Below are 15,862 nucleotides of genomic sequence, written 5' to 3'. Positions count from 1 at the left end.
GTGACTATACAGGCACTGGCCCCTAAAGAACCTGCTCTTTGGAGGGAAACAGGGGTACCTCCCCTTAGGAGGTCTGCAAACACAGAAGAAGCCCCTGTTCGCTCCAGCCCAGGAGAGACAGGAGCCCGATGACCCCATCTCAGGGTGCTCCAAACATTCCTGAGTTGCCTAGGGAGGGGTTGTTGAGCTGACCTGGGCTGGGCAAGAGGGAGGAGGGTGGCCCTCAGAGGGGATTAGGAGCAGGCTGGTAATGAACAGGCCTTTGGGGAGACTGGTTTGAGGGCTAATGCCAGGTGCTATTGAAACTCCTTTCAGGAAAGCTAGCACTCTGGAGAGTCTGCAGCTGCAGTGGGTGGGTCTGGAGGGGGAAGGGACCAAGCCCCCACAATCACAAACTCTCACGGCTGCTCTTGTCCTACTTCTGCCACTGGCAAATAAATCTCTATTCCTGGACACAGTAACCTGAGCAGTGCTCCAATGGTGAGCTCATCCTCAGGAGGAGAGAGATTGCATGAACCGCCAAGTGCATGGGTGGGCAGGGAGGGGAGACACAGGGGTCAGCCTCTCCTCTGGGGCTGGCATAAAGGCAAGACCCCCTTGGGTGCTACCCAACCCCCATCTCATCACCCAAAACAGATGAAGAGGGAGGCTTAGATCAAGAAGCCTCTCCACCCACACCCAGGCAGGGAAGGATGCTCTCAACCTCCAACCTACCTCCATTTTCTTGAACAGGCCAAGGGATGAAGCTAGACATTTTGGTCAGGGCTAGAAGCGGCAGGAGTTGAGGGAGGACAACTTGGGAAAATGGCAGGTAAAGCGACATGCATTAGAAGAGGTAGATTTAGACCAAGTGGCAGGGGACGATTTGGAGGGTAAGTACTTTCTTCCTCTCACCACTCCTTATCCACCCCACCCCACCCCCATCTAACTCCATTTGTGGCAGGCTCTTTAGGAGGGGGGCGTGTCTTGGAGAGGTTTGGGGACCTTAAGTGTGGGGACTGAGACCTATTCTATGCTGAAGTCCGGACAACAAGACTGGAAAGCAGTATAGTTGTCCTGCTTTCCAGAACAGGCCTAGCCTTTGATACACGATGTTAAGTTGTCCATTCTCTGCTGAGGGAACCCCTACCTCATAGTCCAAGCACGTGTATATTTGGAGAGAGTGTCTCCAGGGCAGAGAGGCATCCAGTTAATGGGGCAGAAGGGTCGCCATCCTTTTTCGGTTTCGCTATCAGGAAGTCCTACCTTCATCTCACTCTCGGCTATCCTTTTGGAGAGCCAACCTATTTCTATTCCCTGAAACCCCATCCAGAATCTAATACGATCTCCCGAGCCTTCTTTCAACCTTGTCACGAAACCCACCCTAATTCCGGGTTTTTCAGGGTAAAAATGCCCCCTCCACTTCTTTACCCTCCAAGCCCCTCCCCATCTTGTCGAGCCCCTCCAGGCTCCGCCCAGCTTGCCCTCCTGGCCACCGCGGCAGCCAATAGCTGAGAATCTGATTTGCATAGCGGCGAGGGGGAGCAGCGGAGGGAAGGGGGAGGGAGAAGGCGACCTCCTAAATCAAAGTTGGGAGGCGAGGACTGGGAGGAGGGGCCGCCGGGTGCTGGGCTGGGGCCGGCGAGGGGAGGGGGAGGAGGATGGGGGGGCGGGCGCAGAGGACAGCGGAGCCGGCCGGACACGGACAGCTCCGTCGCTCCCTCCCTCGGCTCATCCCGGAGTCCCCACTTCCCTCCTCCCCTCGCTCTGAGCAGCATCCTCTGCAGACCGTGGGTCCTCACTCCTGGGGTCCTCCTGTTCCCGCGGTTCCGTGTAATTACCTCCTGTTACCTGCCAACCCGGGAACTTTCTCTGCCCGCACTCGGGAGTCGGGGGTTGCTTTGCCTGGGAGTTTTCTCCTGGGGTTCACTGTGGGGGCAGTCTCTAGAAAAGGGCTTAAGGTTCCCAGAGAGACGCCTGCCACCCTCAGCCTGCCTCCAGCTGGGCTGCCGTCGGGTCTCGGCATCCTCTCTTCCCTTCTCCCCTAACCATGACCGAAATGAGCGAGAAGGAGAACGAACCGGATGACACGGCCACCCACACCTCCCCGGGGACCGTCTCTGCCCTCCAGGAAACCAAGGTAACTTGGGAGGCTCGAGGCCTAGACCCCTACTCAGTGAGCCCCCAGCTGGGGCGCCCTCCTCCCGACACGGTCACGACACTGTGGCCTCGGGTGCTCTGGTGTCACTGTGGGGGGGGGGCGTGTGGTCCCTAAGGCTCCGCGCGGCGACCCGGTGGCAATGGGTTCGTGACGAGGGGCCACAAGGAGCCCACATCACACAAACACGACAGGCCCTTGAGCGCGTGATGAGCGGACCCGCCGCCGCGACCCTCTGGGGAGGTTGTAACTCGGCTTTGTTGGAGGGAGTCGGTGCAGCGAAGGCGGAGGGAGTGTGTAGAGGTGTGTAGCGGGTGTGGGCCGATGTACGCACCCATGTGTGCACGCGAGGCGCACCCCATCCGTGTCCTCCAGTCTGTAGCTCAGTCTCTCTTTTTGCCTGTGTCTCTCTGAAAATGTCTCTACAACCTTTTTGTCTCTGTCTTGGTATATATGTGTGCGTCTCTCCCGGGTTCTCTCGGCGTCTCTGTGTATTTATCTCTGAGTCTCTCTAGACATATCTCTCTGACCCATCGCAGTCCTATATTCCCCTCCTCTCAACCAGGTTAGGCTCATGGACGTGAGGCCGTGGCCCGGGGGGTGCGCAGCTTCCCCAGGCGGGGACCGGGGAATGCTGTTGCGGCTCCCGAGCGGAAAGGCAGCCTCAACCCCCACCCCGCCAGCGGGACGGGGGCTCGGGTTGTGGGGGAGCAGGTAGAAGCAAAACAAGAAGTCATCGTAATTAATGAATGTCATAATTAACCCTAATTATGTATGATTGTTACTCCTGCGGGAGTCACAATGAATAAATTATTCCCCGAAGAAGTCAGGCGGAGCCCAGACTTCTGGCACTGAAGGGGGTGGGGCGGGTGAGAACACCGCTCATATTCAACACCCCACCACCACCACCTCTAATCAGTCTGCTCCCTCCCCAAGTTCTAGGTGCTGACCCGCAAAGTTCTGCGGGAAGCAACCTGAGCCTGCCTGAGGATGAGAGAGCAGGGACAGTGCTCTCCCTCCCCCCACCAACCCCAGGCTTCAGGCCAAGACTACTCTCTCCTTTCCACCCTGGGAAATTTTTCCCACCAGGCTCTTGTTTCCAGATGAGAAGAGGCGCAGCCAGGACCACAAGTGGGTGGGGTCTTTGGATCCCCCCTGGTATCACTAGCTCATCTATAGCTCTTTCCAATGCCCAACTTCCTCCTAATTCTGTCTTGACCATCCCTTAGGATATGAGGTTAATTCAAGGTCAAGGTCATCAGAGGAGTGACCAAGGGAAGATGAGTAGGGCCAGAGTGGATGGAGTCTGGCTGAGGCATCCTAGGTAGTCTTCCCCTCCCTAAGCCAGAGGGACCCGTTGGATTTCTATGTCCAAGTCTTCAGATTCACACTTAACCTTCTGCTCCCTTCTAAGGAATGAGAACTCAGGCTCTCAGACCACAGAGTTAACTCCCTCTCAGAGAGCCAAGTCTACTGGGAAAGGCATGAATTGCCAGGGTAGGAGGATATTGCTTCGAATATTTGTGACAGCTTCTTTCAAGCAGAGGATTCCAGGAACTGAGCCCCACCCTGAGTTCCAATGCCCCTGACCTTTTCTAGTTGTCTTCTAGTCACCTTGGACAGACATATAAAACCCCTCTGTTTGCTTCTCAGGTGACTGGGGGGCTCCAAGGTCCCGCCTACTTCCCACACTATGGCTTGGTCACTCAGCCCTCTCCCTAAGAGCTCTCCGAAAGCAGGCAGGAGTGCTGGGTAGTGCTGCCTCAGCAGGCAGCAGGCTGCAGGCTTGCTGTGGGGGGAGGGGGCGGTCAGGGCCTGGCAGGACTGTACCTCCCTCCTCCCAGCCCAAGGACCCATCCCATGCCATCACCTCTGGGTCTGAGCCACAGAGATTGGAGGAGCAGGGAAAGAAGCAGAGTGTATACCTGACCTGGTCCCTCTCTGCCAGGCCAGTTGGAGCCCTGCCCCTTTGCCCCCTCACCTGTACCTCACCCGTACCTCACCCTTATGAAAGACTCAGTAATAACACAGGCTGGGCTGCAAGTCTCGGGGGAAAGTCCTCAGGAGGGCAGAGGTGGGCAGAGAGGGAATTCAGACCCACTTGCCAGTCTCCTCCCATCCCCCTACCTAAACTTGTCCCAAAGAAGCTTCTGTCTTCAGACTGTTGGGGTGGAGGAGAAGGCAGGGAAAGGGTTGGTTGCTGCCCACCCTGCTCAGCTTGAGGCTGGTTGCTGGTGCCCATTAGGCAGTGAAGCCAACATTTCAGACTTATTCACCAGTGTTTGGGGTCCCCTGGGCATTTCTTGCCAGCCCAAGTCCAGCCTCCTGCCCACCTAAAGGTTGGATATCACTCCTGCACCCAGGCTACTCAGTGCCCCTCTTAGTGTCAGCATCACCCTCTCTGGGTCCCCATCTCATCGTGCTACATAGGGCCTGCCATCACTCCCTCTGGTGCCATTCTTGGGAAGACTCTGCCATGCCAGCTCTACTATCTGAGTCAGCTTGTGTCACATCTGCCACCACCTGCCACCAGCTGCCTCATGCTCTCTCAGGAGCTGGCAGGAAGTGAGGAGATGCTGTGGGGTATTGAGGAAGGAAGGGACTGTCCAGGGTGTGGAGAGATGGGGAGGAAGCAAGCTCTGCCTCCAGGAAGGGATTTAGAATAATAGGCTTGGTGGTCCAGGCTCCAAGCCAGACAAGGCTCCTGGCGATTTGGGAGGGAATGGGATCCAGGGTGCCAACATGCCAGGGATTGGGTCTTGGGGCAGTGGGGGCACCAAAAAGATAGCTGGTGAGGAGGTGGGGAAAGGTCTTCTCTGGGAACTAGGAGTCCCAGGAGTAGGAATATCTGGCTAGGCTGAGCCAAAATGAGTATTGGGTAGCCAAGTCAGATGTCTCTGGAGTGGGCAGGCATTAAGCCATTTGGCAGAAGTGTCCTCATCCTCCCTCCAGCCACAGCCCTTGACATCTGACAGCCACCCCAGATGGCATTCCTTCCCGCTTCTCCACTCTCCTGGGATCTGGGGCTCACAACTGAACCAGGGAGCCAAGGCTGCCCTGGTGCTGGGGAACATTCTGTTCCAGAGGCCTCTAGACTCTGCAGAGGTGGCTCTTGGCACTAATGCCAGAGGGGCGACCAGGAAAGAGCACAGGCTGGAGAGTACAGAGGCTTGAGACCTCATCCTGTGAGGATTACTTTGGAAATAATGGCCTTGGGAGAGGGGAACATGATTGATGTCTTCAAATATTTGAAGGACTGATGTGTGTAAGAGGGAGTAGTCCTTTCTGGAGCCAAGGGAGGAACCAGGGCCGATTGGCAGGGAGGCAGGTTTCAGCTCTATATAGGGAAGCACTTTCCAGTGATTGCAGCTGCCCAAAGATGGAATGACTGTCCCAAGAAAGGGTGTGCTTCCTGTCCCAAAAGGTGACCAACAGAGTCAGCAATTCAGAGGGGACATGGTCAGGGCAGTGCAGAGTGGGGACTGCTCTTGGTAGCCAGTCTTTCAAGTCCCTTCTAACCCTAAGTTTCATGACTAACTTGATGGACAAGCCTATGGCACAAATGAGGGGCAGAGGTGAGGGCCAAGGCAGGGCCTAGAGCACCGGCCTGCTTCTGGTCACCTGGGCTCTACAACCAAAGCCACTGGTTCAAGTCCTGGCTCTGCTACTTACCACCTGAGGCCTCATGATGAGCGAGTGACTTAACCCCTAATGAGCCTCAGTTCCTCATCTGAAAAGTGGGACAATAATTGTCACCACCTCAGAGGGGCATTCCAGGATTAATGAGATGCTATGTACGATGTGCTAGCTCAGTTCCAGGACTCTGACAGCGACAGCACCTCATTATGTCCAGTTCAGGTTTCTGCTTGAGGGACTTGAGCCCGCATTGCTTAGACAGCATCTAGTCCTGACTCCTTCCTCCTGGATGTGGGGAAGCTGAGGCTCAGAGAGACAACGTGAAGTGACTTGCCTTCAGGCAGCAGGTTTCATTTTGCCCCGACCCCTAGTACATCCTCCCAGAGGCCTCTTTCCCATGGCCTCTGGGCAAAGCAGTGGGTGGTTCACTCATCTCTCTGGGCCAGTCAGAGCCCCCAGAACCACCTTTGGTCCATAGAACACATTTGTGCTCTAATGAATTGTCCCTCTGGGCCACCATCTCTGCCCCAAGGCCCAGGCACCTGGGGCCTGGGGCCCTGCTTCTCGGAGACACAAAGAAGCCAAAAGTGCTGTCCAGGAAGCTGGATTTGGAAGGAGCTGGGCAACTCAGCTTGCCAGTCACCACAGGGCTCTGGCCTTTCAGTGAGCACACCAGGGCCTGCCTTGTGCCCAAACATTTCCCTATCTGCTTCCTCCTCTGTTGTGTGGCCTGCTGACCTCCCCAGGCCTAGAGGGGCCACCACCCCATTCTCTTGTCGTGATTGCCAAGCTGGCAGCCATGGCACACAGACTGCCCAGAGTGCCAGCCAGGAACACTAGCCAAGTCTCGCTGCCCAGAGCCAGGCCTCTGGCCCCCTTCTTCTATCACTGGTAGAAAGGAGCAGGCAGGGTAAGGGCTCTCAGCAGGAGGGGAGGGGTGCAAGGGTCTACATGGGGAGGTGCAGAGCTCACTCTGGGCAGAAAAAGGGTGTGTTTGGGTGAGCGGTAGAAAGAACTCTGGCCTCACTGCAGAATCTACCCTGCGCTCCAGAACATGGGCTCCATGTAGGATTCCAGCCACTCTCATCTATCCAATAAACACTAACTGAGCACCTACGAGGTGTTGAGGCCCACTATGGGGACTTGAAGCAACTTTCTCTGCCCTCTAGGGGCTCAAAGACTCCTGGAGGAGTGGGAAGTAAGTGACCACATAAATCTGGTTGGAGCTATAATGGAAGTCATTTACTGTGCAGTGGCCCCTGAGGAGGGAGTGGTCCCACCAAATGGAATTCCTGCAGAAGAGATAGCTTCCCAGAGGAGAAAGAGTCACTGGAAACCCTGAAGAAAAAAGCGGGAATTAATTGCCTAAGGCCAGAGAAGAGGACATAAGCTCAGAGATGTACAACACAGAGGAGTTCAAATCCTCACATCTGGGCTGAGGTGGAAGGCATGGGACAGAAGGACAGGTGTGGCCAAATTGCAGTTTCATTGCTGGGACAAGGCCCTTGGCTGGGTCCTGAGGAGCCACGAAAGGGTTTTTGCAGGGTCAGGGATCACCTCCCTGGCAGCTGCACGGAGAACAGGTGGGGATGGACAAGGTGGGAGCAAAGAGCTCTGACCCCGAAACAGACTGAGTGTGCTGGAGCCTGAGCTGGGGCGGGGCCGTGGCGGTGCTGGGGTGTTGCAGCCCTTCAGCCTTGAAGGTGAGGGTCCAAGGCGACCAGTCCCCCACTCCCTGTTCAAGAACTGGGGACCTGTTGTGTTTTGCTTGGTCCCCAAAGTACTATTTTTTTAACTCAAGTAAATAGTATACCTATTCAATGAAATTCCTGTACAGCCATAAAAAAAAATGATGAAACACTTTATGTATTGGTATGGAACGGTTTCCAAGATTTACTGTGAAATGAGAAAATCATGGCGCAGGAGATATAGTATACTACCATTTCTGCAAAGAAAAAGGGAAATAAAACCTCTTGAATTTGTTTTTATCCAATTTTACATAAAAGTCTAGGTTTCTTTTTAAAAATTGGGAAGCTGTGCAATGCTGGGCTGCCCCCATGGACTAGCTCCAATTGGCTAGAGCAGCGGCTCACTGGCCATCCAGTTTGCCACAGTCCCCACCACTCCTAATTCAGTGCCTGACTGGTGAGACCTCCTTTGCTCCAAGAGATTTCCTGTCTGGCTTCTATGGGCATCTGGGATGGTGATCTACCTTCTGGAACTCGGCAGCCTCTCTCTTAGTGCTTCATCTCTGGTTCTCAGCCTTCAGGCTGCCCCTGGCCAAGGACAGATCGCAGGGAGCTAGCCCCCTCAAGGCTTCCGCCCACAGCCCCTCTTCCCCTCTCAGCTCCAGCGGTTCAAGCGCTCGCTCTCTCTCAAGACCATCCTCCGAAGTAAGAGTGTGGAGAACTTCTTCCTTCGCTCGGGCTCTGAGCTCAAGTGTCCCACCGAGGTGCTCCTGACGCCCCCGACCCCACTGCCCCCTCCCTCTCCACCTCTGGCCTCCACGGAGAGGGGCCTATCCACCCCAGCCCCGTCCCCCTGCCCCATCCCCCGCCCCCTGGCACCACTCAAACCAGTGAGGCTGCACAGCTTCCAAGAACACGTCTTCAAGCGAGCCAGCCCCTGTGAGCTGTGCCACCAGCTCATTGTGGGTAGGTGCCTGGGGTGCTAATGGGAGGGGCCAGAGTGGGGATGGGGAGTGGACTGGAAAACTGCCTGATAAATTGGGCTCTTACACTTCAGGGCCCCCAGTCCTGACTGTGCTGCTCCCCCTGGGTGGACACACAAGCACCCTTGGGGGTGGGTGGGAGCCCAGTGTTGCTGTGTTTACTAACAACTCAGGCTTTAGGGCCAGTTCCCACTCTGACCGTGTAGGGGATCAGGCCAGGCCCCAAGCTGGCATGAAGATGCCCAACTCCTTGCTTCTCTGCACCCCAACCTGCCTTCTTTGCTCCTGGACATTGGATGTAGCCTCTCTTGACCAAACCTTCTTGCCGAACACAAATTCTTCCCAGGAAACTCCAAGCAGGGCTTGCGGTGTAAGACTTGCAAAGCCAGCGTCCACCTCTGGTGCTCCGAAGAGATCTCCCACCAGCAATGCCCAGGCAAGACGGTGAGTGGGGACCATGCGGAGATGGCTGGCTGAGTGTTCCCAGCACTGGCATGTGGGAGAATGAGTGCTCCCTGTAGGCTGGTTCCGCAGGCGGGGTGGTGTTTGGGCTTCGGGAAGGCCAGGCTTTCAGAGAGTGTGCTGTGACCTCCCATGCCATCTCTCTGCCCCTCTTACCACAGTCCTCCTCCTTCCGCCGCAACTTCAGCTCCCCTCTCCTGGTGCATAATCCGCCACCAGCCTGTGCCACAAGCAAAGAGTCCTCACCCACGGGTGAGTGTCCACCGTTGCCTCTGATCCCACTGCGATGTGATGAGAGACCCATGTACTCCACAGAAGGGCACCTGAGTCACGCTGGCACTGCCTGCCCTTGGCATTGCTACCACTTCCCTTTTTTGGATGCTCCTGTCCTGTATGTAGAGTTCATTCATTCATTCATCCATCCATCCATCCATCCATTCATCCATACATCCATCCAACACTTTACTGAGCAGCTACTAAGTGCCAGGGACACTGGTCATGGTCTAGTAAGGGAACTAGACATGAAATAGATAATCACACAAATCATCAGTGAATCATTGTTCGATGAATGCCTGAAACAGAAGGAAAGGAAATAAAGAGAGGAAAAAGCAGGCACCAGCCTCATCCACAGAGCCATTGAAGGCATCCAAGAGACTTGAAAGATGGGGAATTAGTCTGAGGATCTGGAGAAGACCACTGTGGACAGAAGGCAGGCCAGAGAGGAAGGGGCAGAGGGTCAAAAAAAGGAAAACAAGGCTGGAGTCGAGGCAGTGAGAGTGAAGGGGTGAAAGGGGACCATGGGTACAGGAGCTCGGGGTCCATTCTAGGAGTGTTTTTTGACTTTGAGGTCAATTTTTGCATTTTGACAAGAGCATTCTGGCTACTGTATGGATTGGAGGGGCTGCAGTGGAAGCAGGGTGACCAGTTGGGAGGCCAATTGCTGAGGAAGAGTTTGGTAGCTTGGACCAGGCTGGTAGCAGTGGACATAGAGAGAAATGGGCAGACTCTAGACATGTTTTGGAGGTAGGATGAGGTGATGGAGTGAATATGGGCAGTGAGGAGGGCAGGGGGTCCAGGATGCTCCTGGTTTCTGCTTGTGCATCGTGGGAGGACAGGGAGCTCTCACTGTGATGAGAAGACCTGGGAGGGGCAGGTGAGGGGAGAGGCGGAGGTCAGCTAGTCTGAGGTGGGGAGCCAGTGGGGCAGCCACGGCTGAGATAGAGGGCTTCAGGGCAGAGCCAGGTTGACAGCTGGGTGTCCAGCCTTGACCATGGCTATTTGGCAGGGGCCAGCGGGAAGGTGGACCCGGTCTATGAGACCCTGCGCTATGGCACCTCCTTGGCCCTGATGAACCGCTCCAGCTTCAGCAGCACCTCTGAGTCCCCCACACAGAGCCTGGTATGTTGGGCATCAAAGGGGAGCCTTGGGGGCAGGGGTCTCTGAGGGTGGGGGTCAAGGGTCTGAGCCCTCCCTTCTCTGTGTCCCCAGAGCGAGCGGGATGAGCTGACCGAGGATGGGGAAGGCAGCATCCGCAGTTCAGAGGAGGGCCCTGGCGACAGCGGTGAGTGGGGTTGGGGACCAGGGGCAGGAATGGAACACAGTGCGGGCCGCTACCCGCTGCCTCACACCCCGGCCCCACCCTGCCATCTCCAGTATTCACAGCCCCGGCCGAGAGCGAAGGGTCAGGACCAGAGGAGAAGAGCCCTGGACAGCAGGTGAGGCAATGTTGGCACTGAGCATTGACAGGCCAGGTGGGAAGGGGATGTATCTTCTCCCTGTCACTGATCCCTAGGTGGGTGAGAGTGTGGTGAGCGGGAGTATCACCGCTCCATCATTTACCCTCAGCCTACAGGGATGGGCAGTGCCAGGGAGAGACTCAAAGTCTATTTCAACAGCTCTGATTTCCCCAAGGGTGGGCAGTGCCAGGGTGTGGCGGGCAGAGGTGATCCCCCTTCTCTGTCCATTGCCCGGTCCCTTCAGGGCCATGTGAGCACAGCAGATAGGAGAGTCTGACCTCTTGCTCTCATTGACCCAAGAGCACTGTGTCCCACCTCCCAGCCCCCAGGGTAGGCAAGGTCAGGGCAAGGGGACAGCGGGAGAGTGAGAAAGGTGTCACCCTCCCATCAATGATCCAGAGCTTTCCCACAGCCCCCTAGGCCCCCGCTACGGAAGGATGTGGGGCCCATGTACTCCTACGTCGCGCTCTACAAGTTTCTGCCCCAGGAGAACAATGATCTGGCTTTGCAGTAAGTCCTCCTGCGGCCCAGCCCCACCCGGCAGCTGCCTGGCTCCAACCTCAAGGCTCTGTGCTCCCAGACCTTGGAACATGAGTGTGAAGGGGACCTTCAGGAACCTTCTCCTGGCATGCTTGAGGCTCCTGAGCCCAAAGAGGAGACAGAAGTGTCAGAGTCCAAGAGGGATTAGTACTGATGTCATGTCTCCTGTCCCCTGCCCAGCCTCTGTCCTGAAGAGTGTCTGCCACACCTGTGGTCACACAGGGTCCTCCAAAGGCATCAAGGATCCTCCCCCAGCCGAGGGGGGCATGCAGGGGGCAGGGGGGCCTAGGACTACTGGGATACAGAGCGGGCAGCTCCCTCCTGCCCCATATGCTACCCCGGCTCTCTCCTCCCAGGCCTGGAGATCGGATCATGCTGGTGGATGACTCGAACGAGGACTGGTGGAAGGTGACTTGGCAGGGTGGGAGCGAAGGGTGGGGAGTGGCAGGCACCTCACTAGCCCCCACCCTCAGAGGGCACTGCCCGGCCTTCTCTCCGACCCCAAAGACCTCCTCTCCTTCCTCCACCGGCCCTAGCCAGGCCTAGGCCCACCCCTCAGGCCTTGCTCTCTCTTTGCCCCTCCCCACCAGGCTTGTCCCTCTGCCCACCTTGTCCCCTGCCCGGCCCAGAAGCCACCCGACTAGCGGCTCGGAAAGACAGAGCCCACGATCAGGAGGATGATGGCACTGGCTCCCAGGGCACTGGGTCTAGAGAAAGCAGTAGGGGTTGGGGTGTCACGGGTGCTCATTGCTGGCCTCATCCCCAGGGCAAGATTGGCGACCGGGTTGGCTTCTTCCCAGCCAATTTTGTGCAGCGGGTGAGGCCGGGAGAGAACGTTTGGCGCTGCTGCCAACCCTTCTCCGGGAACAAGGAACAAGGCTACATGAGCCTCAAGGAAAACCAGGTGAGGGCCTGGGCCCTACAGCGGCTGGAGTGGGGTGAGTGGGAGAGAGGCGGGCAGTGGTGTGGGCAAGCGCGCTGGAGGAGGATACCTGCAGCCTGGTAGCAGGAGGGAAGGCAGGTCAGAAGCAGTGGGACTGCAGGGCCCTCCTGTCATCTCCTGCTGGGAATTGGGGCTGGTGGCCACCACTGGCAGGGGGCGGAGTTATGTTAGAGACAGTTGGGGGAGGAGCTGAAGGCTCGGGTCTGAATGCTGGCTCTGCCTTTGAGCTGTTGTTACCCTTGGGCAAGTCCTTTTCTCCCTGTTACCTCCTGGATGAAATGGGAGTCTTGCTGGACAATAGACCAGCTGCTCTCAAAGGTCAGCCCCAAAGTGCTGCTTGGTGTCTGCTGATGGCCTGGTCTGGCTGCTGCCCCTTGTACCGTCGTGGGATCTGCTCCCATCAGCCCAGTTTCAGCCACGTCTGATGCTGGTCCCACATCATCCCCTGGGATAGGCCCCCTGGGAGACATCAGCAGGACTCAGGGCCAGGGACGTAGGCAGTGCCAGGCTTCAGCTTCGTGTCTCTCTGGCTCAGATCTGTGTGGGCGTGGGCAGGACCAAGGATGCTGATGGCTTCATCCGCGTCAGCAGTGGCAAGAAACGGGGCCTGGTGCCAGCCGACGCCCTGACCGAGATCTGAGAGGAGCCACGAGAACCCAGATGCCAACCCTACCTGTGCCCGGTCCTCGCTTCTGGCCCCAGGAGGGGAGCGGGCATCTGCCCACACTCTTCCTCCCTCCTTCTCTCCTCAGGGCCACTCACCATGGCTTGGGAGCCTTCTGCACTGAGGAAGGTTTTATTTCTTGGGCCCTAGGGTGCCCTGAGGAGGTTGCTGCTCTGAGATTTGGGGGCAGAGAGAAGGAAAAAGTGGGAGGGAATGCGAAGTTTCTAGTAGCTCCACCCAGAGCCCAGGGACTGCCAGTCCAGTTGCCATGCTGAATCCAGCCCTGAGAGGAAGTTCCCAGGGAACTTCTCTGCTGCCTCTTCCAGCGCCTTCCCACACCACGCCCTCACCACTCTGCATGCCTGACGGCTCCCCTCTCCTCACAGAGCCTCTGCTCGGGTCTCTCTGTGTGTGACCTTGCAGCTGCCCCTTTGGAAGTGGGACCTCGGGAAGATGCTTCCCAGGTCCCTCAGCCCTCCACCCTCAGTGGGGAGGAAATTCGGGGCATCCTGAGTCCACCTCCTGGCCTCACCACCTCTGTCACTCTATCACTTCTCAGGAAAGTTCTGCAGTTCTCTCTCCCATTACTTGAAACCTAGGCGGACAGAGGAGGGGAGGGCTGAGTTCTGGCAAGGGTATGGCACAGAGACTATCCCCTCAAGGAGGAGAGTCACCACAGAGCAGCCTCACCCTACCGTTGTTAGCTGGAAAAGGACACCGAAGAGCAGCCTGAACACAGAAACCCAACTGAGAATGAAAAACTGGCCCATGTCAGAACAACCCCCATGTCACTGTCAGGACACTAAAAGCCCCCAGTGGCGGGACTGACCACCCGGGAAGGCCGTACTTCGCAGTTTCTGTCGGAGTTGAGGGGGCCCCTGCCCACCCCAGGAGTGCCACCCTCAGGGCTGATCTCGCAATGGCCCTCCCCCACCCCTCCCTTCGGCCTCTGCAGGGGACAGGGCTGCTCTTTCAGGGGTCCCTTTTCTAGCTGTATCTGCTCCCTCGCCCAGGACACAGATCCCTGGGAGGAAGAGAGAGTGGGAGACAGATAAAGAATTCTGTTTGGCCACCAGGAAAGGAAGAGGGTAGGCACCCTCGGGGGATAGGGGCACACAAAGAGGACCTCTCCCTTGCAGGTTGCTTTTCTCTGGTGCCAACCTCTCTCTCCCCAAGCTCAGAGCCTCCTCTTGTGCCCTTGATCATGCCAGCCAATGCCACCCCCATCCTGGGCACAGTCATACCCTCCCATGCAGTGGGAGGGGTATGTCCTCCCACCCACTGCCCCCTGCCCCAATTCTCCCTCGCAGAGGGGGGCTTAAGCCACAGTGCCCTGTTTGCTGCCATGAGGCCCCCCCCCCCGCCCCAGCAATATCCCAGGGGCGGGCCCAGTGCCCACTGTACATGAGGCTGCATGATGGGTCTGCTGGGGCATTGCTGAGCCCCCAGGCCCCTAATTAAATGTTTCTCATCCCAACCTGCCTGTTCTGTGTATCTATCTATCTGCTTGGGCTAGAGGAAGGGAAGGGGCAGGGAGTCGGCAGGGCTGGAGGTGTTGAAAGGGGACGGCCATAAGGTGGGACAGTGTGCTCATCTCTGAGAGGAGGGATGCTGGGGCTGGGACCAGCGGTAACAACGAAACCTCCTTCTTCCCGCAAGCTGCCTCACTCCCTACCACCCAAGCAACCTGATCCAGGCTGAATCTGGGTTTGAGAGAAGGGGTTGGGGAGAGCCAGTGGGGAGAATGACGTGGAAAGGCCCTGAGGAAGAGGGGGAGGAGATCTGGGGGGTGCAGAAGGGAGAGAGAGTGGGGCTGCGGTCACTTTCTGGTTGGATGCTCACCTGCGTCGGGCAGGGGGCGGACACACATCTCCCCATCTGGACCGTTGCTACCCACCCAGAGGTGCCCTCCGAGAACAGCTGTGCCCGGGATCTGGGGGGCTCAATACCCACCCAAGATCAGCCTCTTCCCCGCAGCCCCTTAAGCCCGAGACAGATAGGCTGGCGGCAAAGACAGTCGCAGACACTGGGCCTGAGATGACTCAATCACACCCGCCATCAGGAGCCTGGCACAAGGGGCCGGCGGTGGCGCCCCTCCTGCAGCGGTGCCCGCCGCCCACCTGCTCCGGCAGAGCTGTCTCTTTCCCCTCCGCCCGCCCAGCCGCGTCATGCCCACCGCGAGCACGTCCTGTGCTATTTATAGGCAGAGAGGCGAGCTGAGGGAGAGAGAGGCGGGCTGCGGGGGTGCTAGGGCAGCACGGTGCTGCCAGAATCCAGAGGGAGTGGGGGCCTGCTGCTTCGGAAGGGCATCTACCCGGTTTTGCCTTCCAGCCCCCCACCCCCAAATCAAGGTAGGCCAGATGGGACCAGACCCTGGGTCCCCCGCTGAGCTTTCTTTGGGCCCCTTCATCTAGGGAAGACCCTAGAGCTTGGGGGGGGGCAGGAGGAAGGTGATCCCCCTTCCTAGGACCCCTGATGATGGGAGTGGATAAAGGGTCACAAACCCTGTCCAAAGGCTTCAAGAGAGGGAAACTCACACAAATAGGCACCCACTGTGACCCCAGGATCATGCCAGGACCTTGATTTTATTTTATCTTCTAACTACCCAGTGAGGAAAGTGGTGGCAGCCACTTTTCACAGACAAGAAACTGAGGCACAGAGGTATTAGATGGCTTGCCCATGATCATTCAGATTATCCAGCCCAAACTTGCCCTTTTTATACGAGAAACTGAAGCCCAGAGTAGACTAGTAACTTGCCCAAGGTCATCCAGCAAGTTAGTAGTCGAGTTGGTTTCAGAAATTATATCTCTTGCCTCCCAGTTCAGCTCTTCCCCCACCTGATCCTGGGTCCCTCAGTGCCTTAAACCAGGAAGATGGAAACAGAGACACCTTGAGGTGCTGGGCCAGGGGCTCCTGGGGCTTAGATCCCACCCCATTGGAGAGAGTGAGAGCTTTTCAGGCAAACCTTCTGCACACCCACTTGTGTCTGCCCCAGCCAGCAGCTGGCCTGGACCCCCACCTCCTTCCCAGCCGATTTGCCGCACTGCTGAGCACAGCAGCTTTTTTGGGTGGC

The 15,862-nt window shown here is 57.3% G+C and overlaps 1 protein-coding gene across 2 annotated transcripts; it reads left to right on the top strand.

Annotated features, from left to right (window-relative positions):
- The first annotated feature begins 1,581 nt into the window (after positions 1-1,581).
- On the top strand, positions 1,582-14,266 carry STAC2 (SH3 and cysteine rich domain 2). 2 transcript variants are annotated; one of them, XM_032457908.1, is made up of 11 exons: positions 1,582-2,119; positions 8,121-8,427; positions 8,791-8,888; positions 9,068-9,158; positions 10,192-10,304; positions 10,395-10,467; positions 10,560-10,621; positions 11,055-11,152; positions 11,539-11,590; positions 11,949-12,086; positions 12,661-14,266. In XM_032457908.1, exons 1-11 carry the CDS (start codon positions 2,030-2,032, stop codon positions 12,763-12,765), a joined length of 1,227 nt encoding a protein of 408 aa, XP_032313799.1. In that variant the 5' UTR covers positions 1,582-2,029; the 3' UTR covers positions 12,766-14,266. The 2 variants fall into 2 exon arrangements, with proteins under 2 accessions (XP_032313799.1, XP_032313800.1); XM_032457909.1 differs by having other exon boundaries at positions 1,583-2,119; positions 8,121-8,166.
- Positions 14,267-15,862: the final 1,596 nt, after the last annotated feature.

This window comes from Camelus ferus, chromosome 16 (genome assembly GCF_009834535.1).
Source record: "Camelus ferus isolate YT-003-E chromosome 16, BCGSAC_Cfer_1.0, whole genome shotgun sequence".
NCBI lineage: Eukaryota > Metazoa > Chordata > Mammalia > Artiodactyla > Camelidae > Camelus > Camelus ferus.
This window is presented reverse-complemented; position numbering and strand designations above follow the sequence as displayed.